Here is an 11,243-nt window from a genome sequence, read left to right as displayed (position 1 = left end):
AAAACTCATAGAATGAATTTATCTGTATAAAAATGGGATTTATTGGAGTGGCTTTCAGTCCATTGTCCATCTATTCCAACAGTATTTATCTACAAGCATGAAGTGGTTGTTCAGTCTACAAGGCTGGATGTCTCAGCTGATCTTCAGTGTACCCTAGAGTCCTGAAGAAGTAGGCTTTGATACCAGTAAGGGAATGAACTTGCTGGCAAAAGTGAGAGTAAGCATTTGAAAAGCAAGAGCATCCTTCTTCCACGTCCTGTATATAGGCTGTCACGAGAAGGTGTAGCCTAGATTTAGGGCAGGTCTTTCTACCTCAAATGATCCAAAAAAGACAAATCCCTTAGAAGTACATGTGGTAGCTTGGATTTAAGTTAATTCCAGATGAAGTCGAGTTCACAACCAAGAATAGGTATTGCAGTTTGGAATTAGGAAACAAACAAACAAAACACACACACACACACACACACACACACACACACACACACACACACACACACAAACAAGCAAGCAAAACAGATGAAAAGTTCTCCCAGGTACCTCAGGATACAGATACCAAGCCAGGGTTCACATTCCCCTCACCTTCCTACTAGTTTTTATGTCTTATACTTCTGGGGACCAAATCTTGAACGTACTAGGCAAATGCCCTACCAGTGAGCTGTATCTCAAGCCCCATTACTAAGTTTTTGAAAAATTAAATGTCTTCTTCCCCTACTTGAGTTAGGTATTGTTATTCATCTACTGCATGGGGGGAAAAGGAGATACTGATGTGCTCAGAAATTTTCCAAGTGTCAGTGGAAAGACTGGGGCTTAGATAAATGGAACTAATATTTCTGAATGGCATTTTCCTTTAAATTATTACTATTGGTGCTGGAAACTGAGCTCAGGGATGCATGTGTGCTAAGCATTCTACTATTGAGTTACCTCCCCATATTATTATTATATCATTATTGTATCACAATGATATCAGGTTTATTGGCCTCTAAGTTTATCCTAAAATACCACAAATTTGCGAGGTTTGCAGGTGGGGCTCAACACCTTTAGAGGCCCCAGACCTTAGCACAACTGATTTCACAATGGAAGTGCCATTCAAGTCATAGAACTGAGCATGTAGTTAGCACCACCTGCTAAAATGAAAACAAAGGTCTAATCCATTAAAATCTATAGGTATGGGAAAGTCTCCTTAATGCACAAGCCTTCCTTTTTGGCTTCTGTAGTTTCACTTTTGGCTAACTGTTCTTGTTAACTGAAGTATGTCATCCTAGGATAAGGATTTTGGGCTTAAAAGCTCAGCCTGAGAAACGCTCAGGGCTACACTGGGATCCCAAACACCCAGTATAGTCACCAGCTGGCTAATGAAAACTTTCTAACTGGCTTCAACCTGAGTCCAAGTTCCCTCCTCTGGTAGATACCCCAGAGCAGACTCCGGCATAATAACTTTGAAATAACTGGGATTTATGTAGTAAATATGGAAAGTGAGGTTGAACATCCCTGTATAACTGTCCTTATCAGGACTTCAGATAATTTCCTTTTTGTTTTTCTTTATTTTCTTGTTTGTATATGGGGGCATGAAAGTGGCATCAGTTAAGAAAAGAGTAGCAATATTTAGTCTTTAAAGAGAGGTATGAGTTGACCTCATTTCCTTACTTCTACTGAACCACTATAAAATCTCAAAATCAAACCAGCATCCATCACCCAGAACTACTGTGAAGCTTAAATAAGTTATTGACCATGGAACACTCACCGCCCTGAGAAAACTTCAGTTTTGGTGCCAGTTCCACGTAGGAAGCTTGAGTAGGTATTACCAGGCTCAGATCTGTTTGTGCTAACTGAAGGGAAAGTGAGTTCTACCTTTTTCCTAACACCTCCTAGTGCCCAACAAACAAACCTGAAGGATGATTACCTTCTACCCAGAGTTCCCAGACACAGCATTCTATTATATCTTCCAAATTAGTTAATGATAGAAAGATGTTAAGTCTAATAAGAATTCCTCTGGGGCCACTGAACTCATCGCTTGAGTATTGACTTAGAATTGTTCCCTATTCAAGGACTGTTCCTTGTGAAACCCAATATATTCTAAGTGAAGTTTATTTCACTCACCATCAGCCTTGGCCCCACAGGCCCTGTTCCAATCCAGTGTTCAAGAATTTGCAACTGTTTATCAATGGACCACTGAGTGGACTGGATGGAATCTCCTGCTCAAATCTTAGAATCTGGGTGATGAATTTTTTTTTTTGGTTCTTCTTTTTTTCGGAGTTGGGGACTGAACCCAGGGCCTTGCGCTTCCTAGGTAAGTGCTCTACCACTGAGCTAAATCCCCAGCCCCTGAATGTTGTTTTAATTTTGAGATTTTATAGTGGTTCAGTAGAAGTAAGAAAATGAGATCAATTCATACCTCTCTTTAAAGACTAAATACTGCTACTCTTTTCTGCTCAGCCGCATTCTGATTGTCAAATGTTTGAGCTCTTTTGGATCAATAGGTAATTATGGGCAAGGCTTGGTGCTGTATAAGAACAGCTGTGCTGTGTCTGTTTGTCTTCTTCACTTGAGGCTTTTGATGACCTAGGAGCAGAGACAGGAAGATAATATTTCCAAACTCTCAATGTATAATTACCCAGAGGACCAGGGTAATTATGATTGTATCACCTTGCCATGTCCCAATGTCATAGTCATCTTAATTTCTATAAATTCACTGTGTATTCTTTGATTAATTACAAAACCACTTATATAGGCCTGCTTTTCAGAATGCTTCTTTGTAGTAAGAAAGACACGACTGTCTTTGTTAAGGAATTACAACTTGTAAAATATTTATTTAAAGTATCTATAAAAGTATCTGGCATGTAATAGTTATTATTTTCCAGCTTTAACTACTATCAAATATTCAAAAAAGTGACGATTCACTATGTACTTGTTTTTATGCAGAGTTAAGTGTTCGATATGTTCACTTCATATGTTAGGCAACAATTTTCTAGAAATCCTTCCTCTTAAAAGATTGGTTATGATGCCATTGTGCACACTGCACTTCTCACTAACTAATCAATGTCATCTGCTGATGGACGTTGATTGAGTGGCTTCCACCTCTTGGTTATCGTAAACAATGCTACAATGAGCAAGGGTGTGTATTATTTCTTCAGGGCTTCCCTTTCACTTGTTTTTGATAGATGTCACGAAGCAGAATTGTTATAGTCTAGAGGAAATCTGTTGTTGGGTTTTTGGGAAACCTCTGTTCTTTCCCAAATGACTGTTCCACACATCCCTGGTGCCACCAGCCATTGACCATTTACTGTATGTCAGCCCTGGCTTAAATGAATCGGTTAATTCCCGCAGTGATCTTTGAAAGGGTTACTAAGATTACCTGTGTTTTTGCAGGTTAAAAAAACTGAAGGGCTGGCTGGGTGTGGTGGCACATGTCTTTAATGCTAGCACTTGGGAAGCAGAGGCAAGAGTTAAGGCCAGACTGGTCTATGTTGCAAGCTCTTGGACAGCTAGGACTACATAGAAAAACCTTGCCTCAAACAAACAAACAAACAAACAATTAACCTCCCACCCCACAACACCAACAACCCATCATCATCATCATCATCATCATCATCATCATCATCATCATCATCAACAACAACAACAATCTGAAGAAATGAGTAAATCGTAGAGGGGAATTTAGGATTTCACATGGATTCATGTTTGGGTAATCTGAGTCCATATCCTAAGTCCTCTGCACAAGTGCTGTTTGGTGGCTCCTTCCCACCTGGTCCATGTTAGAATTCAACACAAATAAATAGCTATTGGTTTGGTGGTCAGTGTAAAAGCTATAGCAGACTCTGTAGAAATGGGGCAACACAAAATTGACTAGTAAAGTTCTAGCATTAAGGGCTGCAGATTGTCTAGTATGTGCAAGGCTAGATGCCTATCCTTAATGTGCTAAGAAAAAAGACGTTTCTAGCTTTCAGTAGTTTATAATTTAGGAATTAGTATACTTTCTTCTATGTTTTCAAATTTTGCTGTAGTTCATATAACATGCTATTCAAAATTATTAAAATGTCCTTTGAAAGAATTAGTTTTTTTTATGGTTTCAGGTCTTTATTCATTTGTTCATTTATTTAGTGTGTTTATGAATGTTTTGCCTAGATGTATATAAGTGTACCTACCATGTGTGCTATGCCCACATAGGTTAGGAGGGTAAATTGAATTCCCTGGGACTGGAGTTATGGATGGTTGTGAGCCATGTGGATGCTGGGATTTGAACCTAAGTCCCCTGGAACAGCAGTCAGTCTCTTAACCACTGAGTCCTCTCTCTGTCTTCCATGTAAGTTTTGAAATTTGAGTCTTGGCTTCAGAAGAGATTTTTTTTTCCTGGATCGGGAATGGCTATTGAATTTGGAATGTAAGGTGCCTTTGCCCTGGGTCAGCTGCCAGGCTGTATCCATGTACTGTGCTTCACAATTTGGTTCTGTTCAAGAGGTAAGGATATAAGGGAGAAATGGAAAATGTCTAGGTCTGTGGGATTGCACCGTGCCTCCTCCTCCAGGCATTCACCTCTGTGGAGCATGGAGATGCTAAGACCTGTATTTCATACTGGCAGAACACCTAAAATTATGAAGGATCTCTTCAATGGCAGTGTCAAAATCTATTAAATGCAAACAAATTAATGTTAGCATTTTCCAAAGGAAGGTTTCTCTTTTCTGTTCTAATTGAATCAAACTTATGATAATTTGTTTTAATCATACTGACATCTTCCTCAACTCTTCTTCTCTCTTCTTTTTCTTTTTCTTCTTCCTGTGGTACTGGAGAGGGAACTTTGTACATTCCAGAGGCCATGCCAGGCCATGCCATGCCATGCCAGGTCAGTGTTCTCCCACTGAGCTATAGCCCTAACTCTAGTTAGTAATTTACTTTTAAATATATTTTTACTCATTTTGTGCCAGAGATTAGTGCTGGGTATGGGAAAAAAATCTCCCCAAAACAATAAGAATCAACTTGTTTTTGGGGGCAGGGTTGGCAAAAGTTAAAAAAAAAACTTTAAAAGTTACATTATTGCTCCTTTCGACATCAGGAGAGGGAAGAAGGGTCAGTTTTACATAGCTCACTCCCAAGAATAGGATCGTGGCTAACAGGATGAAATTGCAGTTACTGGAAGAAATAATTATCCAAAGATAATCTGCTCTTCTCAAGGCACTGAGTTTGTCATTGCCAGAAAAGTTACAGGGAGAAAAATACTCTTTTGTGAAGCAAAAGACCTAGAGTGCTTGACTGGGCAGGGTACATTTTCAGATTCCTTGGATTTTGAGCTCACGTGACTACAACATTTGATGGCACATGTTAAAAGCCAAGGGAGTGGGGTTGGGGATTTAGCTCAGTGGTAGAACGCTTGCCTAGGAAGCGCAAGGCCCTGGGTTCGGTCCCCAGCTCCGAAAAAAAGAACCAAAAAAAAAAAAAAAAAGCCAAGGGAGTAAAAAAAGAAAAGAAATACCATGTCAATATAAAAAAGAGCCATGATGTCTTTGAATAAAGACCCCATCAAAATCTTATACTTCTTTAGCTTGCCTCTCAGAGTTATGAGTCTTCACTGGCAGTGGGGGGAAGAGAAAGCAGTGCCCCTCTTCTTCCAAGCCTAGAGCAACTTGCTCCTCTGACCCAATCCAATGGTCAGTGGGTAGCCCTCCAACCCTCAGGACTGTGGACACTGGAGACAGAACAGTGTTGTGACCTTTGAAGGGATATTATAAACATAAACTTTCGAAGATCAAGTATAAGTCAGAGCTAGAGGGAACAGGCAGATTTGTCTCTTCAGCACCTTTGACTCCTCAGTCAAGCTCTACTCATGGGCTTCCGGGAGTTCTATTTGGAAGTCAAACATGCCATTCTCTGTGGCAGGAAATGTTCTCAACTGTGTTCAGTGCAGGTAACAGGCTGTATCATCTTTGCTGGACTATGAAGGACCGCCCCTGGACTGCCCTGCTGCTTCGCTTGAGTCTTGTTTGTTGGAGTGATTCACCTACAAGATGTGTCTTGCCTCAAAGCTCCTGACCACTGTGTCTGGGTTACACTTTGTAGCACAGTTTGTTAAAAGAAATGTCTCCAGAAAGACATTTGTCCCCCACCCCAACATTGTGTTCCCTTCATGCACAGGAAAACCCCACATGTCATAGGAAAAACTGGCACTGACATCAGAGAGCTAACTGAAAAGGAGGGGAGAGGGCAGGACGAGAAATAGAAATAGAATGGTTAAGAATTGCCTCTGTGTCTTCAGACAGTGGGTGGGCTTGATTTTTTCCTCACTTAACTAATACCTCTGTATTATTTCCTTAATAGGAGAGAAGAATGAGATCACCTTAGGGCTAGTATTAGGATAAAGTCTATATATCCATGGTGTGTATCTACACAATCAGTAGATGTTAACTCTTATTACTATGGTTACTCAGAGGTTCCTCTCCAGATGATATTGGTGAGCTTGTGATATTTGAAAGGCAGAGATGACCTGTGAACTTGTAAGTCTAGAAAACTGAAGAGTAATTAAAAAGACTCATGGAGCTGATCTCTGTGATAGCAGGACTTCTACAAGTTGGCTTGAGACATGCCTTCTAAGCACAGAGGCAGCTGCCTTACATGAGCCGCCCTAACTCTGAGAGTTAGATCACTGTTGCAAGCAAGGACTTGTCTTAACTCGACACTGGTCTAGTAGGAACCAGGTCTAGCAGCCAAAACATAACCCATTTTCTTGACCTCACTGTCCAGAGCCAGCGTCCTTGGTAAACGAGGAGTCATTTCAACTCCCAGCCTTTGAGCTCCCACTGGGGAAATGGGATGAAATGGCTACTGCTTGGCTACAGCTTAGAACCACATGGTCTGCCACTTTTGTGGAATCACAGAAACACAGTGTTATGAGTAGTTCTTCACTCGTCTCCAGTAATCTGCGAGGATGAGGACATGAGGTTTTTCCTTAGAGTAAAACAGTCCACTGTTTTGGACACAAAGCCATTTTTTTTGGGGGGGTGCAGAAAAGACAACCAACTCTAGCCCAGAGGACAAAGAACAGCCATGGGTGTGATCTTGTGGAACAGGTATTTGGCCCCTGGACATTAGAGGGTGGTGGTGTTAATCACAATGGGCGGTGCACTGGCTTTTACAAAGGAATTGATCAGACTTTCTCTTAGCCCAGTTTCCATTGTCTTGCTGGCTCCTAGTTAGTTTTCTTAACTTCCTTCTGGGTGCATTCTTTAATAGTTCATGAAGGTCCTCCCCAAACTCCTCCTTGTTCCTCTTTTTGCCTCCATCCAGTCAACTGTGGAAAGCCACCCTCAAGGACAGAGTACAAGAATGTATAAAAGCCTGGGAGAACTCTTCCTGGACTAATTCCTTCCTCCTGCTCACTGGTTGCCTTAACCCTACTGAAGCATGATGATCTGCAAGGTCCTGGTGATCACTGTCTTCTGTGTGCTGACTGTGGCTTTCCCCAGTTTGGACATAGGTATGTGTAACTTTCATGTTTTAGAGAAGGCAGGGAAGTTTGGTGAGTGTGTGTTTGTGTGGAAATGGGTGGGGTGAAGGATTGATCTGTGGTGGAAGTTTTAAGTAGAAATAGGATAACTCTGTCAATGTGGTCTTAGGTGAGGATGGCCACTGAGTGACTGGGCTATGATTTGGTTGAGTTTGAATTAATCACATATAGGTAACATGCCAGGTCAGATATTATCAGGGCAGAATGGTTGAGAGATTTCTGGTGGTCCCATCCTCACTGAATGTCAAGTAGGTCATATGAGTCTGTTTCATTAGGGTAAAGAGTTGGGAGTCTCTCCCCAGCGAAGTGGGCTTTAGTTGTGTCAGAAAGCTTTGGCAGTCAGCTTTGTCACAGACTGTGGATCTGTGTGGGTCTGGGATGGGAACTCAGGCAGTTTCTCAGGAGAGCTGCTCATCCAACCGTGTGAAAATGACTATAAAATTCAACTGTTGACCTTCTAGATTCAATCAATGAAGAACTACAGGATTCAATCTTTGATATACTAAACTCAACCTCTGACTTCCAACTGGCATCATATGAACCATCAACATCTCCTCCAGAGGATAGCACATACCAGGAATCAAACACTGACTTCATGCAAACCACATATTCCAAAAGCATACAGATTTCTGGTAAGTGAAGTTGTGGTTTAAAGAGGTCTGGACAGATGTTTGTGGGTCCCCATTTTTGTCTTCCTGCTGGAAAGCCTGTTTTCTTTCACCACTGTTGACCATTCCTGCTTCTCTTCTGTCTTCCCAGAGCTCTCTAATGGAGCTGAGACAGTCTCTTCCAGCTTCCTGGAAGAAGTCACTGAGACTTCAGGTAGGAATTTCTGTCTTCAAACATGCTAATATTCCTCTCTGTGACATTTTCTTCTATCTCACTGCTGAGGAAGGTCCTGTGGTCACCAAGTTGGGAAATTTAGTTCCTCTGACCTCTGAGGTGGAGTAATTTTACCAATGTTCTTTGAAATTTAAGGAGAAGGTATCACTCTTTTCTTGAATATTTTCAACAGAAGACATCTGTCGGCAGTAGCACATCTTGCTGTTAGCCACTTGATCTCAAGAAAGAGCTCTGAAAACTCCAGAGGATCAGCCCATGGATGTCCATGGGCTTAGAGATGTGTAGCCCCAGCCCTGGAACTTGATATGCAAATCAGGCTGGCCTTGAACTCACAGAGATCTGCCTTCGCGGTTCACTAGTGCTGGGATTAAAAGTGTGCACTCTCAAGCTCTCCACATTTTTCCCTTCTTTCTTTCTGGTTAGCACTTTTTTTTTAAAAGATCTATTTATTTATTATATACACAGTGTTCTGCATATATAGTTGCATGTCAAAAGAGGGCACCAGATCTCATTATAGATGGTTGTGAGCCACCATGTGGTTGTTCTGGGAATTGAACTCAGGGCCTGTAGAAGAGCAGTCAGTGCTTTAACATCTGAGCCATCTCTCCAGCCCTCTGGTTAGCACTTAGTGAAGAAATAAAATTCCATCTATTTTCTTCCTCTAAGTCAAATTTTGGCAGCTTGAGTGACTGATGCTTAAAATGAATGGAACCCATTTCTTTATCTCCTTGCAGACGTAACTCCCACCTTCATCAGGAATCTTGATCTTGCCCCTTCTCTTTAATATGATAACATTCTAGAGGTCTGATATTGTATTTAATGCTAATTTCAATCCCTTTAGAATGGACTCCACATTTAACACCTCCCCAAAGCTGAGATAAATTGTAGGCGTGGCCAGGAGTAGTTGCCCAGAACTTGGGAGTCTGAGGCAGCTGAATCTGTGAGTTCTAGGTCAGCCTGGTCTACAGAGTAAAACCTTGTCTTAAAGTAAAATAAAATAAAATAAAATAAAACAAAGAAATTATTCACACAGGGCTTTTTATTCAGGGGTTTAACTTTCAGCTACCTATATGGCAGGATACAAATTCTCTCTCCCTTGAGTATTCACAGATTCCCCATTTACCTCTCTAGGTTGTGAAACCCAGTTCAACCCATGGACTCTTAGCCAAGCCACCATCTAATGTATAGAATGTATGATTCCATGAAATATAGAAGGGCTCTGAATCAGCAAATTCTGTTTTAATATCTCCTCTCTTTTGGTTTTTAAAAATTATGGCATATAATATGGTTGTCATGATGCATAACATTTGTGCAACATATGTGGGCTTGGTGCCCACAGGGGCCAGAAAAAGAAGGTGTCAGATCCCCTGGAACTGGAGTTACAAGATTGTAAGGAGCTGTCATGTGGTGCTTGGAAGATGAGCGTCTGCTGCTAAGTATTGAGCCATCTCTCCAACCCCTCCTGGCTTTTGTTTTGTTTTTGTTTGTATTTCTTTAATTTTATAATTTGACTTCTTTCAATAGAATAATTATCAGAAGCTTGCAGATTGTAAATTGTAAGACACGGGAAGACACGGGGGATTATACCTAAAAATATAAAATCCCATACCCAAGTTCAGAGTGTTAAATGACAAACAATAGGCCTGATCCTTTGAGGTTCTTTTGGTAACTCCTGTTTTATTTATTTTATCTTTAATTTAGAAAGCACAGTGGAGTTTCCATTAGCTGAGACAACTACATTCTCCTCTACCTCCTGAGAAGACTTTGAAACAAGCCTGTGACTACCATTCTGGATATTGAGTCTTTGTAGAAAATCATGTAAGTCTAAGATGCTCCCAGCAAAGAAGAAAGAACAAGGAAGTGGTCCTGGATGAGAAATGCTGTGTCAGGCACTTATGAGCTCTGCCCTTACCTTGTGTGGGCTTAATAAATAAATGTTCATCGCAATTGCATTTTGAGAGTGGCTTTTATTTTAGGAGGGAAAGGATTGCATAGCGGTAGGTAACATGCTCAGTAATTTTCTCTCCCTCTGGTACATGCTGTCCTGTTACATCTAGGATCTAATAATTGTCTAGGATAGCTAAAATGAAATGGCTAGTGGACTGGTGAGATAACTTAGAGGATAAAGGCACCTACCACTGAGCCTAACAGCCCTAGTTCAATCTCCGAAACACACAAGGTGGGGGAGGGAATTGACTCCTACAAGTTGTCCTCTGACCTCCATACACATGCTGTGGCAGACTCCTCCCCCTAAATAAAAATCTAATAAAGTCAACTGATTTGCAACCCCAACTCACCACTGTCAAGTTATTTAATGTTGCAGCCTTCCTTCTGTTTTGGTCTCAGGTGCTTCACGGAGATTTTGTATCAGACCAAGACAGATAACTAATCTCTACAAAGGTTGGTTCAGTAAGGAGCAGAAACACATCCTAGGGTACTTTTATGTTATTTTTAAAACATTTTCACCACAGTTTTGTATAAAGATACACAGAATTTTGCATAGAATTTCTTATAAGGAATTAGGAAGATTAAATATTAAACATCAGGTTTGAAAAGCCTGGGTTTTAGTTTCAATAGCTAGAGCAATATTATTTTGAAGGACAAGTGCCATTTTGGAGTGTTTTTTTTTTAAAAACAGTAGCTAGTTAGGTGTGATGGCTTACATGTGTCGTGATGTCTCTTGGGAGGCTGAGCACCAGGGCAGTCCTGAGTCACAGCAAACCTGAAGTGATGCGCTGTAGAATAGTCCATCCTATGGAGTTGAGAATCTGTCTCACAAAATCAAAGACAAAAACAGTAGATGTACAATTAGTGGTAGAGTTTATAAAAATTGTATTGTAGAGTTTTCTTGTATTTTATGTTTCATTTTAAGAGCATTATGGGTAGTTTTATTCTTAAATAGCTATTA

The 11,243-nt window shown here is 40.7% G+C and overlaps 1 protein-coding gene across 2 annotated transcripts; it reads left to right on the top strand.

Moving 5' to 3' along the window:
* The first annotated feature begins 7,235 nt into the window (after nucleotides 1-7,235).
* On the top strand, nucleotides 7,236-10,287 carry Kap (kidney androgen regulated protein). Of its 2 annotated transcripts, NM_052802.2 has the most exons (4): nucleotides 7,236-7,462; nucleotides 7,954-8,124; nucleotides 8,252-8,314; nucleotides 10,037-10,280. In NM_052802.2, the coding sequence occupies exons 1-4, from the start codon at nucleotides 7,390-7,392 to the stop codon at nucleotides 10,090-10,092; spliced, it is 363 nt and encodes a 120-aa protein (NP_434689.1). In that variant the 5' UTR covers nucleotides 7,236-7,389; the 3' UTR covers nucleotides 10,093-10,280. The 2 variants fall into 2 exon arrangements, with proteins under 2 accessions (NP_434689.1, XP_063141641.1); XM_063285571.1 differs by lacking the exon at nucleotides 8,252-8,314 and having other exon boundaries at nucleotides 7,244-7,462; nucleotides 10,037-10,287.
* Nucleotides 10,288-11,243: the final 956 nt, after the last annotated feature.

Source organism: Rattus norvegicus, chromosome 4 (genome assembly GCF_036323735.1).
Source record: "Rattus norvegicus strain BN/NHsdMcwi chromosome 4, GRCr8, whole genome shotgun sequence".
Classification (NCBI taxonomy): Eukaryota; Metazoa; Chordata; class Mammalia; order Rodentia; family Muridae; genus Rattus; species Rattus norvegicus.
The sequence above is the reverse complement of the archived record's forward strand: the minus strand, read 5'-3'. Positions and strand labels throughout refer to the sequence as shown.